At 45.1% G+C, this 23,862-nt stretch overlaps 1 protein-coding gene across 1 annotated transcript in view; it reads left to right on the forward strand.

Moving 5' to 3' along the window:
* Window positions 1-3,957: 3,957 nt before the first annotated feature.
* LOC126251329 (transmembrane ascorbate-dependent reductase CYB561) overlaps window positions 3,958-23,862 on the forward strand; it is a 306,700-nt gene continuing 286,795 nt past the window's right edge. The window contains exon 1 of the mRNA XM_049951673.1: window positions 3,958-4,113. Within this exon, the coding sequence (XP_049807630.1) occupies window positions 4,088-4,113 (26 nt within the window). The 5' untranslated portion in view covers window positions 3,958-4,087. The remainder of the gene's footprint in view (window positions 4,114-23,862) is intronic.

Consider the following 23,862-nt stretch of genomic DNA (forward strand, 5'->3'; position numbering starts at 1 on the left):
AGTTCTAGGGGACTGATGACCATAGATGTTAAGTCCCATAGTGCTCAGAGCCATTTGAACCATTTGAACCTTAATCTAGCTTCTAAGATAAGTCGTAGGGTCAGTACTGCCTCACGTGCTCCAATATTTCTACGGAATCCAAACTGATCTTCCCCTAGGACAGCTTCTACCAGTTTTTCCATTCATCTGTAAATAATTCGAGTTCGTTTTTGGCAGTCGTGATTTATTAAACAGATAGTTCGGTAATTTTGTGTGTAACGTTCAAACAACCGACGTCTTCCACAGACGCTGAGCGTCTCTTAAAAGATATGAGCAGAATTTGCGTGGCCTGATTCCAGCTACACATTGCAAAAATTAATTTGCAAAAATCTGCCGAAACGTTAGTGAAAATCAGCCTTATGAGGGACACATACTACACAGGGCTATCAGAAACAGTCTGATAGGGCAGGTTGTAATGATAAATAATTGTTAAGAAAAAAATTCGATACGTGGCGCCGTTTCCAAGTTAATTAACCTGGAAGTTAGCCAATCAGGCGCAAATTGAAACGTCCGTCAGGGACGGTGTCGCCAACCCCCTTCTTCGTTGGGTTCCCAAAACCGAACAAGAGAGCGGTAAAAAAAATTGACATGGGACAGTCGTCAGGATCGAACCCAAGCCTAAAGCTTAGCAGTCTCGTGCGTCTTCATCTATGTTATGCGAACAAATAACACTAATTATATATGGTGGGCCCGCAATGGTCCGATTCAATGCTAATTAAGAGGGGTAGGACGTCAAACGGGCCGACTTGGAGCACGAGGGGCACCACACGACATTTTAATTTCCACTGTCTATACTTTTACAAATAAATTCATAAAACTTTGTCAACACGACCAGGAAGGATTCAGGATTCAAACTCATAGCAATGTAAGTTCAAAAGTATAACAAAATAAATTTTTTTACGTGCGAAATTTCATCATTTTTTCACTTACTATTGGCTGCGTTTGTTGTTATACTTACAGGTGTATGAAACTCCAGAATTTATTTAATTAATGAAAAAAATGAATGAGCTGTTACATTTTAAACTTCATGTTTAGAAAAACTCAAATTTTATGGCTAATTATCTCAATTTTAGCACAGTTTTTAATAGATTTGGAAAATTCTCGAGTTTCATACACCTGTAAGTATGGTTTGTATGCTGTGCAAAATTCATCGAAGAATCTCCCTTACTTATGAGGAAAAGTGTACCTATAGCAACGAATGCAGCCAATAGTAAGTGAAAAAATGATGAAATTTCACATGCAAAAAAAATATATTTTGTTATATTTTTGAACTTCCACTGCTATGAGCGTAAATCCTGAACTCTTCCTGGTCATGCTGACAAAGTTTTATGAAATCATTTGTCAAAGTATAGACAGTGGAAATTAAAATGTCGTGTGGTCCATCTCCTGCTCCAAGTCGGCCAGTTTGACGTCCTACCCCCCTTAAATCGAAAACGGCGCAACACATCGAACTTTTTCTTAACGATTATTTCTCAACTCAACCTTCCCTGCAACAATGAAATGATAATTAAATGGACACCCTAGCTGCAAACAGGCGTTGATGTACTTCATTGGGGACATGTTGAAAATGTGTGCTCCGACCGGGACTCGAACCCGGGATCTCCTGCTTACCGGGTTCGAGTCCCGGTCGGGGCACACAGTTTCAACATGTCCCCAATGAAGTACATCAACGCCTGTTTGCAACTAGGGTGTCCATTTAATTATCATTTCATTTCTAGCAAAGCTGCATGGTCATCCACAGTAACTGTTCTTTCGGGAACAGATACTACCGTCATATATATTCCCTGCAACACTCTTAAAAGCTTTTCAGACAAGTATATACACATCCTTTCACTGTTATAGCAAGACGCACACAATAAATACCACGAGTGACACAACCACACACCTAGCGTCTCTCAGCTCCGCGTAGCAGCCTCTAGATGCCGCTCTCAAACACAGACCTCTTCCTGCTTCTGCGACACGTCCTCCAGCACGTCGCATTCCCTCCAGTGATCAAACGGACGGCCGATTGGGAACACTCTCAACTGCGGACTACGTAACTTCAGGTGGTTATTAACCAGCAGTCAGGAAGTTTAATACAGTGCCTCTAGTCAGCCCAGGGCAGTATTCTGAAGACTACCTTCCAATTTAGCAGTCGCTGTTTGCTCATAATTTGTACCAGTAACATATTCTGCCACATTGCTATTTGTGGTACTTACAATACCATAGGCTGCCAAGAAACAGCGAATTTATTTATATTTCATTGGACTAGGTTTAGGAGAGAGTGCCACACCTCAAATTGCACCGAAGTTTTGTACCGTTTTGTAACATAATCTCATTAAAATAATTAATGTTATCGGTTATTTATTAAGTGTAGCCACATTCCTATTTTAGTGAGCCCTGTAAAACAAATATTAATTAGAAAGTGTGATATGGCGTCCTTGAATAAACTAAAGCAGTTTTCTGTTACCATTGATGTTTGGGCTGAATTAATAGTAACTATCCATTACCACATTCATAACAAACACTAATATGTGGTACCATGCCATATGCCCTGTACTAAAACCTTCACTGTGGTTTGCAGAGTATGTACACTACTGGCCAATAAAATTGCTACACCACGAAGATGACGTGCTACAGACGCTAAATTTAACCGACAGGAGGAAGATGCTGTGATATGCAAATGATTAGCTTTTCAGAGCATTCACACAAGGTTGGCGCCGGTGGCGACCCTACAACGTGCTGACATGAGGAAAGTTTCCAACCGATTTCTCATACACAAACAGCAGTTGACCGGCGTTGCCTGGTGAAACGTTGTTGTGATGCATCGTGTAAGGAGAAGAAATGCGTACCATCACATTTCCAACTTTGATAAAGGTCGGATTGTAGACTATCGCGATTGAGGTTTATCGTATCGCGACATTGCTGCTCGCGTTGGTCGAGATCCAATAACTGTTAGCAGAATATGGAATCGGTTGGTTCAGGAGGGTAATACGGAACGCGGTGCTGGATCCCAACGGCCTCGTATCACTAGCAGTCGAGATGACAGGGATCTTATCTGCATGGCTGTAACGGATCGTGCATCCACGTCTCGATCCCTGAGTCAAAAAATGAGGACGTTTCCAAGACAACAACCATCGGCACGAACAGTTCGAAGACGTTTGCAGCAGCATGGACTATCAGCTCGCAGACCAGTAGTATATGTATGGTTCAAGCTTCGTCGAGCTATGTTGCTTGACACGCGAAAGTTATTTTCTTCCATAAGTGTTGCACAGCAGTACATGTTGTCAACACATTTAGTATTACTTTACTTTTAAACAGTTTATCGTCGATACTTCGTCAAGAATACACGCTACGAACTTTGATTTTGCCATTTAACAGCCTTTATCATTACTAATTTCTCAGTTCCGATACTATCTTCCGTACTTTTTGTATCACGGATGATAACTCATAACCGGACTTCCGCCTTTCGCTATTGTGTTAAACGAAGTGACGTGTTGATGTCCCGTATAATGTGAACACACGCCATCGTTTGACAGTGACGTCACCTTCGGCTCCATTGGTGTCCAGTGGGAAGCCAGCCTTCAAGCGGGATGTTAAGAACAGGAAACAACGGTCTGACATGTCTTTTGTTTCTTTCCCTTGTAGAAGGGAAAGGAAAACATCACTGCAGAACCAACCTGTGAAATCTCCATAGATTGCTCCGACCGAAGCTAAACGGACTTTGCTTCCGACTACGAAGCATTTCTTTCACAAGTCGTACACTTTCCTACACTTTCCCGCCCACACAGCGGTGCGGTGTCCCGCCGTGCCATCTGTCGGACAGCTCTAACGAATCGGCGTTACCTCGCCGCGTGCTCCTACAAGTTGGCGACGCCGACGTTAGGTGGCAGCAGCGGCGCGCGTGGTTGGCGGCGTTGTTGGCAAGCGCGCGGCTTGTAGGCGCGTCGGTCAGTCTGTCTCACTTGTTTGTTGTGGTGTGTTGGGTACCGTAGCCCTCGTGCTCCGACAAGACACCGGCGTCAAACAGACACGCCTTCAGCGCTCCACTACTGCACGGACGTCAACGATGGCCAAGTCGAAAACGCATGTCTCGTGAGTAATCAGCAAATGTTTTCATTTTTGTACTTTGCCTTCAAAACCGGTCCGGAAAATTTAGCCCCCTGAGGCTGTATTTTTTGTTCCGCGCTGCACCGGCGCCCTCCTTGGAGGTTATTTCCAGCACCTGTTACGATCTGTCTTAAGACATTGCTGCACTGAAGGAGTTGGTGCAACAGGTCACTTGACTGTAGTAGGTTGTTTTTTACTTTTTTTCACTTTTAGAAACTACGAGGTCAGATTACCATTACTTAAAGGACCTTGGATTTTCTGTTCTGACAGTTTGTATCACATCCAGTTTCTCAGACCCGTTCGATAACTGACTCCTGAAGAACGCATATTTTAATAGAAAACGCACCTACAGTGGAAGTAGGTAATAACTTATCTAAAGAAGAGCCTATTACTTGCTTGAATTCGCATTATGAATGCCACAATTGTTTCTCATCTCCATTTAGCTTAGCACCCTGAAACATTTCCATACGACCAGTGACCGACGTCTAGAATCGTGAGGCACGGAAATTGTTACTGTTATCGGCGGCGATCTGAACCCAGACTTTGTCACAAAGCTAATGCACACAGAACGAGAAACCATCTACGAGAAATGTGCTACTGTTCTATTTCATTGTTACCTTTCTTCTTCATTGTTACCTTTCGTCATATTCTCATAGAAGACTTAATCGGTTTTGTTAAAGAGTATGATCATTGCAAAATGAAGCAGCAGTGTGTTTATTCCGTATTAGAGACAGTGAATCGCTTCTTCGAGAAGTAATCAAATTTCGTTGCCTCAGTCGCCGTTTTCTCTCTCACCAGAAGTGGGTCTGTGTTGGACGAATTGCCTCCGCCGGAATTATAGTGGTAAACAGGAAGAAGGGCCATCATATCTGAAGTACTCTGAATATTAAGATGGTTTAAAAATTTTAAAATGACATTGTAAATATTTCACTGTTTAACGAAGTAAAAAGTGGCGAATATTTGTACGTGGGGCCTCACCAGCACGGATGTACAGCGGTGATAGAATTCTGCGAAAACTCTACATGTACCGTAGCAAGCAGAACTGTTGTCTGGCAAGATGTAAACAAACAAAAAATTCGCCGAATACAAATCTTTACAGTTCTCAGGTTTATAAGTGTAAGTTATGCGTGTTAATAGCACGGCAGCAGAAAGATAAATTTCAAAGTTTCTTACTGCGTGATTGGAAAAGTACGTGGATGTCTCCTTTTTACAAAACGGGTAAGAGAACGGATACGTACAACTACATATCAGTATTTCTACCACCCGTTTGCTGCTTGATCGTAGAGCATACACTAAGATCGAACGTAACGAATTCTATCGAGGAAAAACTTCCCACAAAAATTCATCGCAGTTTAAAATAAAGTTTGACCTACAATATCTTCGAAGTAGCAGACACCGGTTGGTATCACGTTACTAAAATCAGTGGTAAACTTCTGGATGCTGTACATCGTTTAACTATCTAGATGCAACACTAAGAAGCAAAATCACGTGAGATGAATCCGTAAAGTCAGTAATGAGAAGACGGCTGCAAGACTTACATTTGGTAGAAGGGTTCTGGGAAAGTGGAGTGTGTATGACACACAGCATACAAGGCGCTAGTGCGAAAAATTGTAGAGTACTGCTCGAGCGCTTGGACTCCTTATCAGCTAAACATGACGGCAGACATCAAACAAATACACACGCCCGTATAACCCATAAGAGTGTTTTACAGCAATGCTCAGAAAAATTAAGTAGGAAACAGGAATAAAGACGCTGTGCTCACGAAACACTGTTAGGAAAATTTAGTGAACCGTTATTCGAGTAAGGCTAAAATTTTGCTGTCACCTTCGTATATCTCGCGTAAGGATTAGGATAAGAAGAATAAGATAAGAGGGCTTAGGACGCGTACTGGGGACCAGATATTCAGTTTTTGCTTGTTTCATACGCCAATGATAAAGGATCTGAAAAGATACTTGGGGTACAGGGTACCCTCCACCCTGCCCTGTACAGTCGCTTACATAGTATGTGCGTGGTTATAAAATATACCGCCCCAGTTGGTACTAAGGTTGAACCTAGTGCAAGACTTCAAGGGTTTCAGGTTCGATTCTCGCAACGACAGAACAGTTTTATACAGTAGCTACGTTTACATGAGAGACAACTTCCGGAAGACGAAAACTGAATATCGGAAACAATTTTTCTCTCCCGTGTTTACATGTTAGGGCTTGAAACAGTTTTGCTAGATCGGTCAAACATCGGTTTTCCGACAGTCGGTTGTATAACACAAATTGCCTCTAGATATCAGCTGATATCAACTGTTACGGTTTCTGACCTAGTCAGCACAATGGCTTTTTCTCTTCAGTTAAATATCGGAGGTAGACAACGCTTCATACTGAGTCTGATATTTCAGCTTCGTCACTGCACAAAGTCATTCCGTCCAGATCAACCGAAAGTTGTTAGAAACAACTGACAACCCTAGCACCTTTCAAAACCGATTACGCTTTTACATGGGAGCAAAAGTAGATTGTGGAGAAGAAAATAGGGCAGTTAGAATCGCATTACCAACCAGAAATGGTATTGCGAAATCTGTTAACGAAGTCCACTTTTTGGTGCCACATGTAAACGTAGTACGTTTCTCAAAGAAGAATCGCCACTGCGTCGAAAGTCCAGAGGAAATAGTGTCCCTAAGTCGTCGTACGCTCAGCTCAGCTCCGCTAAGTACAACAGTATCGGACATTTGGAAATTTGTGGTACGGTCTTAGGGGACCAAACTGCTGAGGTCACCGGTCCTCCTTTAATCTAACTGAAACTAATTTACACTATGCCCGAGGGAGGACTGGAACCTACGACGGGGGGAGCCGCGCGGACCGTGACAAGACGCCTGCGACCGCGCGGCAGATACATTACAGAAATAATATATTCATATATAAAACATTAACGAAGTAGGTGAGGATAGGGGGTCACCATTCAGTGGGTACGGCCCCTATTAGACCCGACAATGGGTGGTCCTTTCTCTGAACCGGATGCCGCCCTGTTTCCTGTGCAGGCACGCTTAAGTGGTGGAATTCGATCTGGGTCGTATGTCGGAACAGTTACTCAACAGGGCTGTGTGCTCTGGACCCCTGTTGATGCTTTGTGATGCAGCAGGTCTGAAATTAGCACTCTTTAGGCCGCGAACGAAGCTCTGGCAGTCGTTCCTGTCTGTGTCCATTCAATCAGTGCTGTTAGATCCGGATAATTTGCACACAATTTGTCTATGGTGCTTGCTGGACTTTGAGAAAGCGAAACGTAATTTGTTGCGCTCGTCTGTCCACCACGGGCGAAGCATCCACTTGGTGGGTGAGTGGTAGAGGAAAATGAAGTAGTGATCAGTATACATTACAGTTTTCTCCTCGGTAGCAGCCAAGAGCACATCCTGCTGCAGACTGACAACTTACTGTACGAGGTTGGCACTGGTAACTGAATACGGCTCGGGGAATCAGATCACGCCGTGGTTGTCACACTGGAGTAGCATTCTGGAAGATGGCGCATCAAATACCCGTCCGTCCATCCAGTTTTGTGTTTCCTTAAATCAATTAAGGCAAGGTTCCGCTGGTTTCCTTCCCCATTCTTCCCAATTCTGAGCTTGTGTCTAATTACCTCGACGTCTTTCTGTAACAAAGTACTCGATGCCAATAAATAATGCACTCATGAGTGGTTGATAAAAGCATACAGCTATAGACATTATACAGATAGACGTTTAAATATCTGGATTCGGTTGTTTAATACATAGATATCCAGTTCTCTGAAGGCAAACACGCTTTCTAGAGAAGACGAAAATGTTAATCGGTAAATAATGTCTGTTACAGCAATACATTTTCATTATTAAAAATTACAGGTCTTAAATTTTTACTAACGGTTCTGGGTGAGCGTAAGATTCGAAACCCTATTAAGAGCACCAGAGTACAATTTAAAAGGTTTGTTTTGCTATTACGTTGGATTACCTACTAAGAGGGACACCCACTTTAAAGGACAGAATGTTTTACTGGATCTCCCTGAAATCTTGGTTGTGGTGACAGAGACCTGTTACATCGCACGAGATCTAGGTTAGGCGGTGCAGTCATGCACTGTGCGGTTGGTCCCGTCGGAGGTTCGAGTCCTCTTCGTGTGTGTGTGTGTGTGTGTGTGTGTGTGTGTGTGTGTGTGTGTGTGTTTGTCCTTAGGATAATTTAGGTTAAGTAGTGTGTAAGCTTAGGGACTGATGACCTTAGCAGTTAAGTCCCATAATATTTCACACACATTAGAACAGTTTTTGAACTAGGTTAGGCTTAAATGTGATTGAGTAGGCGTAGCTAAGAAATGTGATTCTCAAATACAGGTTGTGGTAACAAACTGACCTGTAGATGTGGTGTCTAGGAAGCTGCATACTCGGATCGCTAGACAATCAATCAAACGAGTCGTATTAATGAGTTTTATTATAAAAGGAAAATTATAATACTTTTGCAATTACACTGATGTGTCGCAAGCAAAGGACGACATACAAAGTAATCAAGTTTCTTCAGTGGAGACAATCCCAAGTCTGTGCTATATAGTGTGTACAGGCAAAGTGATCTAGCATTGACGCTGCTATCCAAGTCGCTAGACTTGAAGCTGCTATTGAACTGGATAATATTAAACCTCCTATTGAACTAGGTCGTCACCAGTCGGTCGCGGTGCTAATGTCCTCTTCACACAGGGACCGCTGCTGTTGCATTGTCCTGGAGGGAGGTCCGGTCAGTGTGCGATTGGCCGACCTCTTCTCACAGCCGTCTCTCCTCTTTCGTTGGCGTGCCGACGCTTGACTTCACGCCGTAACAGTCGAGTTGTCTAATGTTTACATTGGCACCACATTTAAAAGCAGTTTGGCGAATTAAACGCACTTTTAATTATATAAAGCTAAAATTGCAGGATAAATTCAGGAAACTCATATCAGATCATGGATAAGCCTCCTATAAGTATTGTAATGCATATTACGTACATATAACGTATTTTTGTTGTGGTCTTCAGTCATGAGACTGGTTTGATGCAGCTCTCCATGCCACTCTATCCTGTGCAAGTTTCTTCATCTCCCAGTACCTACTGCAACCCACATCCTTCTGAATCTGCTTAGTGTATTCATCTCTTGGTCTCCCTCTACGATTTTTACCCTCCACGCTGCCCTCCTATACCAAATCGGTGATCCCATGATGCCTTAGAACATGTCCTACCAACGGATCCCTTCTTCTAGTCAAGTTGTGCCACAAACTTCTTCCCAATTCTATTCAATACCTCCTCATTAGTTATGTTATCTACCCATCTCATCTTCAGCATTCTTCTGTAGCACCACATTTCGAAAGCTTCTATTCTCTTCTTGTCCAAACTATTTATCGTCCATGTTTCACTTCCATACATGGCTACACTCCATACAAATACTTTCAGAAACGACTTCCTGACACTTAAATCTATACTCGATGTTAACAAATTCCTCTTCTTCAGAAGCGCTTTCCTTGCCATTGCCAGTCTAAATTTTATATCCTCTCTACTTCGACCATCATCAGTTATTTTGCTCCCCAAATAGCAAAACTCCTTTACTACAAGTGTCTCATTTCCTAATCTAATTCCCTCAGCATCACCGACTTAATTCGACTACATTCCATTATTGTTTTGCTTTTGCTGATATTCATCTTATATCCTCCTTTCAAGACACTGTCCATTCCGTTCAGCTGCTGTTCCAAGTCCTTTGCTGTCTCTGACAGACTTACAATGTCATCGGCGAACCTCAAAAGTTTTTATTTCTTCTCCGCGCACCCGAGAGGAGTTCACAGAAGTTCACTGAACTGTTTTTCCTCGTCCACACTATAGCCCGTATCTCGCATCTTCCGATTTCCATATGGTTGGCCCGATAAAGGATACACCCCGCGGGGAGCAGTGCGTAGATGATTGGGGGGGGGGGGGTTATTGATGCAGCAAGACTTTCGTATATAAGCTGCGAAAAATGCAAGGGGTTCCCTTTAAAACAGAATTCAGCATACGAAACTTTGTGGTTACTTTTGGATTATCTTGTAGTTATGAAGACCCCTTTAATACAGCATCCATATATTATTTAAAAAATATTCAGTTTATTTTTTACGTTAAACTATCCAGTAATTTAGACAGTCGCTTTAAAAGAGTCTGTTCACTTTGGTGTCACCCAGTACTATGTAGACTACTTTAAAACAGCGACAGATTTATGACTTAAAATATTATTCACTTTCATCTTGAACTAGTCAGTAGTTTGGACAGTGCTTTCAAAAGAAAGCTCAGTGCACAAATTACAATTTTTCTGCTATTTTTCGACAATCGTGGAATTTCGTAGACTACTTTAAAACGGCACCCAACATATTACCCAAAATTAATGAGTTTTCTTTTTATCTCGGACCGATTTTGAGGAGACAGCAATAAGCGATATACAGTATTTTGCATTACTTTCGGACCACCCTGTAGCGCCCAAGACGCGAAAGAGAATGCGTCGCAGTGTCGGCCGCGCGCCAGGAAGATCGCACTGTGAGCGCGCGCAGGTGGCAGGCGTGTCTTTGTTGCGAGAGGAAGCGGGGAGTCGGGAGCGGCTAATAGCAACGTCGATATGTCGAGGGGCTGCCCGGGAAAGCAGAGTAGGGAAGGGTAGCGCCTAGCGAAGGGAAGCCAGGCGGAGGCACAGCTGACGCAGTCGCAGCGAAAGCGTCGGGCGCCTTGTTTTGCAGCCACCCCGCGGTCTCGCTGCTCATTCACCGTCGCAGCTCCCGTCGCCGTGACGGCAGCCCGAGCTACGATTAGGTTCGGGCCCGAAAAAATTCGGCACAGCTGAGAGGACGCAGAAAGTTACCGCGGCTACGTCTCTGGCTGGAAAGCCAAATTTCATCCACGAGGGACGTTCAATAAGTAATGCGACACTTTTTTCCTCGGCCAATTTCGGTTTAAAAAAAAGGCGGAATTTGTTGTGGGACATCGTGGATTATTCCCGCTTCACCCCCTTTAAGTTTCCTGAAGTTCCGATAGGTGGTGGCGCTTTACGTAACCGTCAAAATGGCGTCGGAAACGGAGGTGCGTTCCAAACAGTGAGCTGTCACTGAGTTTCTTCTGGCGGAAAACCAGAGGAACGCAGATATACATGGCCGGTTGCAGACTGTCTGCGGAGACCTCGCAGCGAACAAAAGCACGGTGAGTCGTTGGGCGAGGCGACAGGGTCGGGCAAACCTTCCGACCTGCCCACACACGCGCCTGTCACTCCTGCAATGTTGGAACGTGCGGACACACTCATTTGAGGTGATCGTGGGATCACAAAGAAACACGTCGCTGCTTAACTGGAGACCACTGTTAGTAGTGCTGAAACAGTCGTGCACCATTTGCATAACTCAGATGTGTGCCAACTGGTTTCCTCGCCGCCTCACAGAAGACCATAAGGAGCAACTAAGGAACACCTGTGGGGAATTGCTAGTGCGTTACGAGGCTGACGGTGACAATTTTCTGTCGAACATCGTCACAGGCGATGAAACGTGAGCTCATCACTTCGAACGGGAAACAAAACGGCAATCCATGGAGAGGCGCCACACCACCTCTCCTCTGAAGAAAAAGTTCATTGCCGGACCCTCAGTGACGTCGTAGCGACGGTCTTCTGGGTGTCTGAAACGGTTATTCTGTTTGATGTCCTCAGTCATCGTGCAACGTCCGGCTCTCGAGTGTATTGTGCTATCCTCAGGAGATTGAAGAAACGACTGCAACCTGTTCGTCGCCACAAAAATGCAAAAGGAAGATCTTGTTCCTGATGAAGACTCAAGGCCTTACACACAATTCCGCGCACCCGAGAGTAGTTCACAGAACTTCACTGAACTGTTCTTCCTCATCCATTCTATAGCCCGGATCTCGCATCTTCCGATTTCCAAATGGTTCGGCCGATAAAGACTGCACTCCGCGGGAAGCAGTACGTAGATGATGGGGAGCTTATTGATGCAGCAAGACTTTCGTTCCGGCGTCGATAAGTAGAGTGGTTCCATGCAGCCATACAGGCCCACCCTGTAAGGTAAGATAAGGCCGTCGCATTGAACAGAGATTATGTTGAAAAATAGGGTTTTGTAGCCAAAATAGTGTGGAATAATATGAAATATTGGAATCCTGAATGAAACCAACCTGCTTCGAGAAAAAAAAAGTTGCATTACTTATTGAACGCCCGTCGTAGTTAGTATATATTATATTTCTTTTTGCTTCCACATTTATTGACTGTTGGAAATGTTAATTAATAAATTTTACGTCATAACTTTTAATAAAAACTAAATCGTTTTTAATTATTGGTCGCATGAAAATAAATTAAAATTTGATGCAGACAGGGGAAATGTCCATTTGTTAAATCAAAAATAGTGTATACATTAGTGACACTGTTCAATCTCTAGCAATAAAAAAGATTAGATTTTCTCTTTCCTGTTCTCTTTTGTACCAAATTTTAATTTAGTGTGAATACTCGTATTTTCATGCAAATAGTAATCTAAAATTAGATGTTTTTCCTAATGTTTGTTAATTAAGAGTTCTATTTGTTAACAAATATGGATTTTAAAAAGTAAAGAAATGTATGCCACTAGCAACACTCCAATGAGCGACTTCACGCGCTGGTTTACCGACTGTTAACAAAACTCCAGCAACGCTAAAAAAATCTTTTGATCTTCAAAGGCGGCGACTTTTTTTCGGACCTACACACTCTGTAAGAACAACACCAGAGAAGACAAGTCCTAAGGTGACCCTGACAGTATGCCTTTTTTCTTCTTCATAATTACAAATCTGAGAAGGTGACATGGACGAACTGCAAATCGTAGGTTCACTAACGTGATCCTCAATGACAACATTTTATGCTGTTCTGCAAAAAGTCATTTCTGTCATACCACTATGAATACAAAGAAGAGTAGCTGACCTTGGGGCAGATTACGTCACCGCAGCTAACGGGTCAGTACCGGCAGGACACTCCAAAATACTACGCTGTGTGTGTGCGCTAACAGGTAGGCGCGTGAGATGTGGTAACGCCAGCACGGGAGCAGCCAACACGCAACACGGCGAGGGGTCGACCCGAGTATCGATTGCGCTCTGTATCTTGATGGACGCGTTTTTTGGCCCATCCTCGCGTGCTCCGGCCGCACGCCGCAAATTACGCTCTCACGCTTTTGTCGTAGGCAAACAAGATGAAAACATAGAGAATAAAATTCTCATTTTCTCTCTCTCTCTCTCTCTCACACACACACACACACACACACACACACACACACACACACCCGCGCGCGCGCCGCTCAACTCAAGATGTCCTTCCACGGCACACCCTGTCCAACGTAAATACTCCGTTACAAGACGAGAAGCTCAATGACTCTGCTTTGTAAACAAACATTCCGAAGAGTTACAACACAGTATTTCAGAATGCCCTCGTGTATTCGTTTCATAACGCAGCAGGCAATACAACTACGATAGAGGACGAAACTCATCGGATAGCGGTATGCACATGTACAGATGGCGGTAATATCGCGTACACACAACATAAAAGGGCAAATCAGTGCGGAGCAGTCATTTATGCCCCAGGTGATTGACGTGAAAAGGTCTCCGACGTGATTATGGCCGCGCGACTGTAATTAACAGACTTCGTGTTCGGACTGGTAGTTGGAGCTAGACGCATGGGACGTTCCATTTCGGTAACCGTTAGGAAATTAAATATCCCAAGTTCCACAGTGTCAAGAGTGTGCCGAGAAACAGGCATTACTTCTCTCCATGGACAATGTAGTGGCCGACGGCCTTCACGTTGACAGAGAAAAAGGCGTTTGTGTGGAGTTGTCAGCGTTGACAGACAAACAACACTTCAAATAACCGCAGGAACCAATTTGAGATGTACGACAAAGCTACCCGGTAGGACAGTGCGGTGAAATCTGGCGGTAGTGGGCTATGACAGAAGATGGCCGACGTAAGTGCCCTTGCTAACAGCACGACATCACCTGCAGCGCGTCTCCTGGGATCGTGTCCATATCTGTTGGGCCCTAGACGACTGGAAAACCGTGACCTGGTCAGACGAGTCAAGATTTCAGTCGGCGAGAGTTGATGGTAGGGTTCGAGTGTGCCTCAGACGCCGCGAAGCCATGGGCCCGTCAACAGCACGACATCACCTGCAGCGCGTCTCCTGGGATCGTGTCCATATCTGTTGGGCCCTAGACGACTGGAAAACCGTGACCTGGTCAGACGAGTCAAGATTTCAGTCGGCGAGAGTTGATGGTAGGGTTCGAGTGTGCCTCAGACGCCGCGAAGCCATGGGCCCAAGTTGTCAACAGCACGACATCACCTGCAGCGCGTCTCCTGGGATCGTGTCCATATCTGTTGGGCCCTAGACGACTGGAAAACCGTGACCTGGTCAGACGAGTCAAGATTTCAGTCGGCGAGAGTTCATGGTAGGGTTCGAGTGTGCCTCAGACGCCGCGAAGCCATGGGCCCAAGTTGTCAACAGCACGACATCACCTGCAGCGCGTCTCCTGGGATCGTGTCCATATCTGTTGGGCCCTAGACGACTGGAAAACCGTGACCTGGTCAGACGAGTCAAGATTTCAGTCGTCGAGAGTTGATGGTAGGGTTCGAGTGTGCCTCAGACGCCGCGAAGCCATGGGCCCAAGTTGTCAACAGCACGACATCACCTGCAGCGCGTCTCCTGGGATCGTGTCCATATCTGTTGGGCCCTAGACGACTGGAAAACCGTGACCTGGTCAGACGAGTCAAGATTTCAGTCGGCGAGAGTTGATGGTAGGGTTCGAGTGTGCCTCAGACGCCGCGAAGCCATGGGCCCAAGTTGTCAACAGCACGACATCACCTGCAGCGCGTCTCCTGGGATCGTGTCCATATCTGTTGGGCCCTAGACGACTGGAAAACCGTGACCTGGTCAGACGAGTCAAGATTTCAGTCGGCGAGAGTTCATGGTAGGGTTCGAGTGTGCCTCAGACGCCGCGAAGCCATGGGCCCAAGTTGTCAACAGCACGACATCACCTGCAGCGCGTCTCCTGGGATCGTGTCCATATCTGTTGGGCCCTAGACGACTGGAAAACCGTGACCTGGTCAGATGAGTCAAGATTTCAGTCGTCGAGAGTTGATGGTAGGGTTCGAGTGTGCCTCAGACGCCGCGAAGCCATGGGCCCAAGTTGTCAACAGCACAACATCACCTGCAGCGCGTCTCCTGGGATCGTGTCCATATCTGTTGGGCCCTAGACGACTGGAAAACCGTGACCTGGTCAGATGAGTCAAGATTTCAGTCGTCGAGAGTTGATGGTAGGGTTCGAGTGTGCCTCAGACGCCGCGAAGCCATGGGCCCAAGTTGTCAACAGCACGACATCACCTGCAGCGCGTCTCCTGGGATCGTGTCCATATCTGTTGGGCCCTAGACGACTGGAAAACCGTGACCTGGTCAGACGAGTCAAGATTTCAGTCGGCGAGAGTTGATGGTAGGGTTCGAGTGTGCCTCAGACGCCGCGAAGCCATGGGCCCAAGTTGTCAACAAGTCACTGTGTAAGCTGGTGGTTAATCCTTAATGGTGTGTGCTGTCATCTGGTCCGACTGAGCAGACTTTTGACTGGAAATAGTTATGTTCGGCTACTTGGAGACCATTTGCTGTTATTCTCATACTTCATGTTCGCTAAAGACGATGGAATTATTATGGATGTCAATGTGCCATGTCACCAGGCGACAGCTGTTCATGATTGGCTTGAATAACATTCTGGACAATTCGGGCGAATGATATGGCCACCCAGATCGCCCGATATCCCATCTTACGTTTACGGACAAAAGCACTACTTTCGGGAGTTAGTATTAAGAAAACAGTCTTAATACTAAGTTAATTTATACTAATCGCTGTCACTCCACAACCATGTAGTCCAAACTTTTGGAAGTATCAGATGGCTTCTGTCGCTTCAGTGTAATTTAGGAGCCTCCCGCTGAGCGTCATACGATCTCGCCCTTCCAGGCACTTCACAAATTGGTAATACGGCGTCGACACAATCATTCTTTGTCTCTCGGTATGGGTTATTCGCGAATTTCGGCGGTCATATGCGACTAAATTGTCTCCATGTAATAAGATTATTTTACCGCGTAAATACACAGTGCTTATGGAGACAAATATGTTTGTTGATTGGCGGCTCCATGGAGTGCTGTGTGCACAACGACCATATAAGCTAAATTAGAAGGAGGGTCAGCGTTGGCCGTAATATTGATGTTTTATTGATAGCAGAATCGATTTTCGATTACATAGCGATCATCTTCAGTGCTGTACAAATTAAACTCAGACACTGGTATCAAGTTATCAATAACCAAAACTGAGACGCGATCACCTGACCTTCCTTTTAATTTAAAATATGTTTGTACATCTATTCATCGCAGAGTGTGAATATAGGCGTGAATACAGATGTTGAGTGCGAATGGAGGTGGTGAATCTGTGTAGTCGTCGCACTGATGACGATGGGACAGAAGAGAGAGAGAGAGCGGAACTTGCTTTCGGCACAGTTCATTCTTCTTGGCTACCTCCAAGAGGGTAGCCGACCTTGACGTTCTTGCCTGACTACCAAATCTCCATACAAAGTGTCACATGTACTCATTTACTCAAGGAGACGTTGAAGGAAAAAAATCTGGAATTTTAGCTATTGACCTATTGGCTTACAGTCTGGTAGGTACTAATAAACTTCACGCGACCGCTTCTCCCAAAATACGGGTAGTGATGCAAAAAAATTTCTGCCACCACTAAGGTTCAAACCTGATTACTCTAGGTAAGTTTGCAAACTATGAATCATCATTTTACAAAATTTGACCTATCTAAGTGTACTTTCCGTCGCGGAAGTGACGAACCTCATGTCATACTCGTCGAAGGGTAACGTTCGGCGGTAATTTTGCTTCTGCACCTTTCTGTGCACGAGAAAATGGTTCAGCTGTGGTTTACTTGAAGTTGATTTGAATGTGGTAGTGTTGTACTACACGTAAACATATTAGAGATGGTTTGCCCTTGCCCTCTTCCGATCTCTTAAGACCTACTCGTGCTAGGCACTTACAGTTTGGGCTCTTTACAGTTTAGGGACACACAGAAGCGAAAGAAACGATACGTGACGGCAAAAACCCTAATCCAGAGGACTGAACCCCAGCCCTTCTATACGTGTTCTGACAACCACTGAGACAACCCACTGTTGATTTGGGTTTCGGAAAAAGAGCGAAAGACGATTAGGGTTTAACGTCGCGCCGAAAGGGAGGCCATTAGGGACGGAGTACACGTTCGGATCGGGAATGTGCATAGGCCGCATTTCGTCAGAAGATTTTTAATAAGTGCGAAAACATCACGTAGATGCTCGTAAACTTCCAGTAGCGGTGATTACAGTGGAGGTTCAAATGGCTCTGAGCACTATGGGACTCAACTGCTGAGGTCATTAGTCCCCTAGAAACTTATAACTAGTTAAACCTAACTAACCTAAGGACATCACAAACATCCATGCCCGAGGCAGGATTCGAACCTGCGACCGTAGCGGTCTCGCGGTTCCAGACTGCAGCGCCTTTAACCGCACGCCCTACAGTGGAGGCATTCTGCATCGCCGGCCAGAGTGGCCGAGCGGTTCTAGGCGCTACAGCCTGGAACCGCGCGACCGCTACGGTCGCAGGTTAGAATCCTGCCTCGGGCATGGTTGTGTGTGATGTCCTTAGGTTAGTTAGGTTTAAGTAGTTCTAAGTTCTATTGGACTGATGACCTCAGAAGTCCCATAGTGCTCAGAGCCATCTGAACCATTCTGCATCATGGTGCGAATTCCTCTAAAAGTTCAGAGAACATTCGCTGGTAGAAGAATCATTCGGTGTACTGCTCCCACCTGCATGTACATGTGGACGTGGTTGTCTAGCAGGCAGAGAGCAGACTCAGGTCCCGAAGATGTCGGATTTAATCTCGCGTAGGGTTGGTGATTTTTCCTCATTCCAGTCCATCCAGGACAGTCCCCACGTCCAGCCTGCTGTCAAATGAGTTCTGGTGATCTTCTCGAAGGAAAAGACGACTGGGACAATGGCCTCGCCACCCAGGCCGCCCATTCTACACACTTGTGTAGCAACAGCCTGCAGATTTGTGAAATATTAATAATGGTGATCGCACAGTCCCATTTCTACATCTACATCTATACTCCGCGAGCCACCTTACGGTGTGTGGCGGAGGGTACTTATTGTACCACTATCTGATCCCCCCTTCCCTGTTCCATTCACGAACTGTGCGTGGGAAGAACGACTGCTTGTAAGTCTCCGTATTTGCTCTAATTTCTCGGATCTTTTCGTTGTGATAATTACGCGAGATATATGTGGGCGGTAGTAATATGTTGCCCATCTCTTCCCGGAATGTGCTCTCTCGTAATTTCGATAATAAACCTCTCCGTATTGCGTAACGCGTTTCTTGACGTGTCCGCCACTGGAGCTTGTTCAGCATCTCCGTAACGCTCTCGCGCTGACTAAATGTCCCCATGACGAATCGCGCTGCTTTTCGCTGGATCATGTCTATCTCTTCTATTAATCCAACCTGGTAAGGGTCCCATACTGATGAGCAATACTCAAGAATCGGACGAACAAGCGTTTTGTAAGCTACTTCTTTCGTCGATGAGTCACATTTTCTTAGAATTCTTCCTATGAACCTCAACCTGGCGCCTGCTTTTCCCACTATTTGTTTTATGTGATCATTCCACTTCAGATCGCTCCGGATAGTAACTCCTAAGTATTTTACGGTCGTTACCGCTTCCAATGATTTACCACCTATGGCATAATCGCCGGCCGCGGTGGTCTTGCGGTTCTAGGCGCTGCAGTCCGGAACCGCGGGACTGCTACGGTCGCAGGTTCGAATCCTGTCTCGGGCATGGATGTGTGTGATGTCCTTAGGTTAGTTAGGTTTAAGTAGTTCTAAGTTCTAGGGGACTGATGACCTAAGATGTTAAGTCCCATAGTGCTCAGAGCCATTTGAACCATTTTTTTATGGCATAATCGTACTGGAATGGATTTCTGCCCCTATGTATGCGCATTATATTACATTTATCTACGTTTAGGGAAAGCTGCCAGCTGTCGCACCATTCATTAATCCTCTGCAGGTCTTCCTGGAGTACGTACGAGTCTTCTGATGTTGCTACTGTCTTGTAGACAACCGTGTCATCTGCAAATAGCCTCACGGAGCTACCGATGTTGTCAACTAAGTCATTTATGTATATTGTAAACAATAAAGGTCCTATCACGCTTCCTTGCGGTACTCCCGAAATTACCTCTACATCTGCAGATTTTGAACCGTTAAGAATGACATGTTGTGTTCTTTCTTCTAGGAAATCCTGAATCCAATCACAAACCTGGTCCGATATTCCGTAAGCTCGTATTTTTTTCACTAAACGTAAGTGCGGAACCGTATCAAATGCCTTCCTGAAGTCCAGGAATACGGCATCAATCTGCTCGCCAGTGTCTACGGCACTGTGAATTTCTTGGACAAATAGGGCGAGCTGAGTTTCACATGATCTCTGTTTGCGGAATCCATGTTGGTTATGATGAAGGAGATTTGTATTATCTAAGAACGTCATAATACGAGAACATAAAACATGTTCCATTATTCTACAACAGATTGACGTAAGCGAAATAGGCCTATAATTATTCGCATCTGATTTATGACCCTTCTTGAAAATGGGAACGACCTGCGCTTTCTTCCAGTCGCTAGGTACTTTACGTTCTTCCAGAGATCTACGATAAATTGCTGATAGAAAGGGGGCAAGTTCTTTAGCATAATCACTGTAGAATCTTACGGGTATCTCGTCTGGTCCGGATGCTTTTCCGCTACTAAGTGATAGCAGTTGTTTTTCAATTCCGATATCGTTTATTTCAATATTTTCCATTTTGGCGTCCGTGCGACGGCTGAAGTCAGGGACCGTGTTACGATTTTCCGCAGTGAAAAAGTTTCGGAACACTGAATTCAGTATTTCTGCCTTTCTTCGGTCGTCCTCTGTTTCGGTGCCATCGTGGTCAACGAGTGACTGAATAGGGGATTTAGATCCGCTTACCGATTTTACATATGACCAAAACTTTTTAGGGTTCTTGTTTAGATTGTTTGCCAATGTTTTATGTTCGAATTCGTTGAATGCTTCTCTCATTGCTCTCTTTACGCTCTTTTTCGCTTCGTTCAGCTTTTCCTTATCAGCTATGATTCGACTACTCTTAAACCTATGATGAAGCTTTCTTTGTTTCCGTAGTACCTTTCGTACATGATTGTTATACCACGGTGGATCTTTCCCCTCGCTTTGGACCTTAGTCGGTACGAACTTATCTAAGGCGTACTGGACGATGTTTCTGAATTTTTTCCATTTTTGTTCCACATCCTCTTCCTCAGAAATGAACGTTTGATGGTGGTCACTCAGATATTCTGCGATTTGTGCCCTATCACTCTTGTTAAGCAAATATATTTTCCTTCCTTTCTTGGCATTTCTTATTACACTTGTAGTCATTGATGCAACCACTGACTTATGATCACTGATACCCTCTTCTACATTCACGGAGTCGAAAAGTTCCGGTCTATTTGTTGCTATGAGGTCTAAAACGTTAGCTTCACGAGTTGGTTCTCTAACTATCTGCTCGAAGTAATTCTCGGACAAGGCAGTCAGGATAATGTCACAAGAGTCTCTGTCCCTGGCTCCAGTTCTGATTGTGTGACTATCCCATTCTATACCTGGTAGATTGAAGTCTCCCCCTATTACAATAGTATGATCACGAAACTTCTTCACGACGTTCTGCAGGTTCTCTCTGAGGCGCTCAACTACTACGGTTGCTGATGCAGGTGGTCTATAGAAGCATCCGACTATCATATCTGACCCACCTTTGATACTTAACCCAGATTATTTCACATTCGCATTCGCTAATAACTTCACTGGATATTATTGAATTCTTTACTGCTGTAAATACTCCTCCACCATTGGCGTTTATCCTATCCTTGCGGTATATATTCCATTCTGTGTCTAGGAATTCGTTACTGTTCACTTCCGGTTTTAACCAACTTTCCGTTCCTAATACTATATGCGCACTATTTCCTTCAATAAGCGATACTAATTCAGGAACCTTGCCCTGGATACTCCTGCAGTTTACCAATATTACGTTAACTTTTCCTGTTTTTGGTCTCTGAGGACGGACGTTCTTTATCAACGATGCTGATGTTCTCTCTGGTAAGCCGTCAGGTATTTTATCGTTTCGCCCAATGGGGGGTCCCTCTAACCTAAAACACTGTTTAAATTATGACGTTGTCAGAGATGGGGGAAATTGTTGCTATGACGTTTGTTAAATCAATTTCACGACACGTGTGTCAAATTTTGACTAGCAGTTTTCAATTTGTGTATTTCTCTGAATATCAGTTTCTTTGAAGTTAGGATACAATGTTGTAAGCACTAACGGGAATAAATTATTACATAAAAATATTTTGCATACTTTTACAAGTGTTATTGTCATTAAAATCTTAGACATCAGTGGCGTGTCAGTGATGATGTTACCAAACTGGTGCGAGTAGACTTTTGTGAGATTATTTATTTATGTGTAAATATTACAAAATGAAAGATGAGGGTCGTTATATACCTATGTCGTAAACAAAAAACCTTGTCTCTCATAACTGAAGTTCGATGAATGGCGAAGACGGTAGGAAGTTAATGAATTCACTACCAGATTTTCTCTATAATTGAAGTATTGTAACGTACACTGCAGGAAAAAGTATGCAACACCCTCAATGACTGTGTTCAGTGTCATCAGGGTGTAATATGCGTAATCTCAAGGGTTGTAGCGTTTGTGATTCGTTAGTCACGGTCAATCGGCGATCAAATGGCGCTGTGGAAGCCTGTCTTTGCGCCCTGTGGTTTGACTGCAGGCAGTATCTGTGGTGGCAACGGGAACGTACGAACTCCCCCGCACTGATTTGATTCTCATTGACAGGGTTTGTAGATCACGACTAGGACTTGAACAGCAATACGTAATTCTCACCCATTTTCGAGAAACTCGTGTTTGAAAACTGCATGGATGACTAAAGGAACAGGCGCTGCGACGACTGCAGCCGCTATGAAATAGAGGAAAGGTAGTCGTAGTTGCGAATACAACCAACCGTCAGCTGTATAAGTTAATGACGACAGTGAAAAATCTGTGCCAAATGGGGACTCGAACTCGGATTTCTCATTTTACACGAGCCTTAACCGCTTTCGCTCTTCTTGCACAGCTCACGGCGAGACCAAAACTTACCTATGTCGTCATTCCTCCGTCACAGCCTAAACTCGTACACACTTTACGTAATTCCTGTGTATAGGACATTTTAACTGAAAGTTATCTGCGGCTGAATAAGATATTGCAGTGCCTATGATGTAAAGAACAACAACGCAATGTTCCTTCGGATGTGCCTAATGATTTGAGCTATAAAGGAGAGAAACTGTAACTGGCGGCTCCACTTCGCATAGTACGTAGTCACAGAAATCGGCCTTTTGCACTCCGTCACGTGAATCTGATGTTTGTGTCAAACCGTAAGAAGGCAGAGATAGGGGCGTGCGGGGTCTGTATGTACGTACGTATGGCCCAAGTATCCTTGTGGCTGCTCGCGCTGCATCACGTCACTTTCGCATTGTGACATGTGACAGCGGCCGCTACTGCCAACCACAGCGGCGCGACCCGTCTGCGGGATGTTCGTGCGGGCAGTGATGCCGCTAGCCTGCCGTGGTTTAACCGGTCGCGCGGGCCGGCGTTAATTTCGTGACCTTGGAGTGCGGCGCAGCCGCCAGGAATGCTAATGGTGGCAGCCCTGCAATTACGGCGCGGCTGCACACACGATGTGGCCCGCCGCCCTTAACGACCAGTAATTCGGGGCTACCACTATCTCAGGCCTCCTCCACTTGCAGTCTCCACACTGTCCTCTGACATCGATGGCGTTTGGTACCGAGTTAGGCACTACGAAAAGTCATATGGAACTTATTAACTTGACACAGAGATGTGAACCATCGGCCCTACCTTTCGGAGGACTAGAGGTAGATTTCCCGTGCGTCTTATCGAGATTTTGGTTTCCTTAAATCGAACAAGTCCGCAGCTCGTGGTCTTGCGGTAGCGTTCTCGCTTCCCGCGCACGGGATCCCGGGTTCGATTCCCGGCAGGGTCAGGTATTTTTCCTGCCTCGAGATGACTGTGTGCAGTTGTGTCGTCTTCATCATCATTCATCCCCATTAGGTCGGAGGAAGGCAATGGCAAACCACCTCCACTAGGACCTTGCCTAGTACAGTGGTGCGGGTCTCCCGCATCGTCCCCTACGCTCCTCGGAGTGTGGGACTTCATCATCATCATCATCAAATCGAACAAGACAGATGTTGGGATAGTTACTTTGAAAAGGATACGGCGAAATTTCTACATCTACGTTGACGTAAAAAATCGAGATAAGCCATTGGAAATGAGAAATGGTGCCGCATTGATAACCTGTGTGCCTGAATACAAGCATGCAGGCAAGTAATGAGCACTATGGGACTTAACATCTGAGGTAATCAGTCCCCTAGAACCAAAGAACTACTTAAACATGACTAGCCTAAGGACGACACACACATCCATGCCCGAGGCAGGATTCGAACCTGCGACCGTAGCGGTCGCGCGGTTCCAGACTGAAGCGCCTAGAACCGCTCGGCCACACCAGCCGGCACTGCCGACTGCTCATACTTCAGTATCCAGTTGTTTTTGTTCGCTTCGGACGTCCAT

Source organism: Schistocerca nitens, chromosome 4 (genome assembly GCF_023898315.1).
Source record: "Schistocerca nitens isolate TAMUIC-IGC-003100 chromosome 4, iqSchNite1.1, whole genome shotgun sequence".
Lineage (NCBI taxonomy): Eukaryota > Metazoa > Arthropoda > Insecta > Orthoptera > Acrididae > Schistocerca > Schistocerca nitens.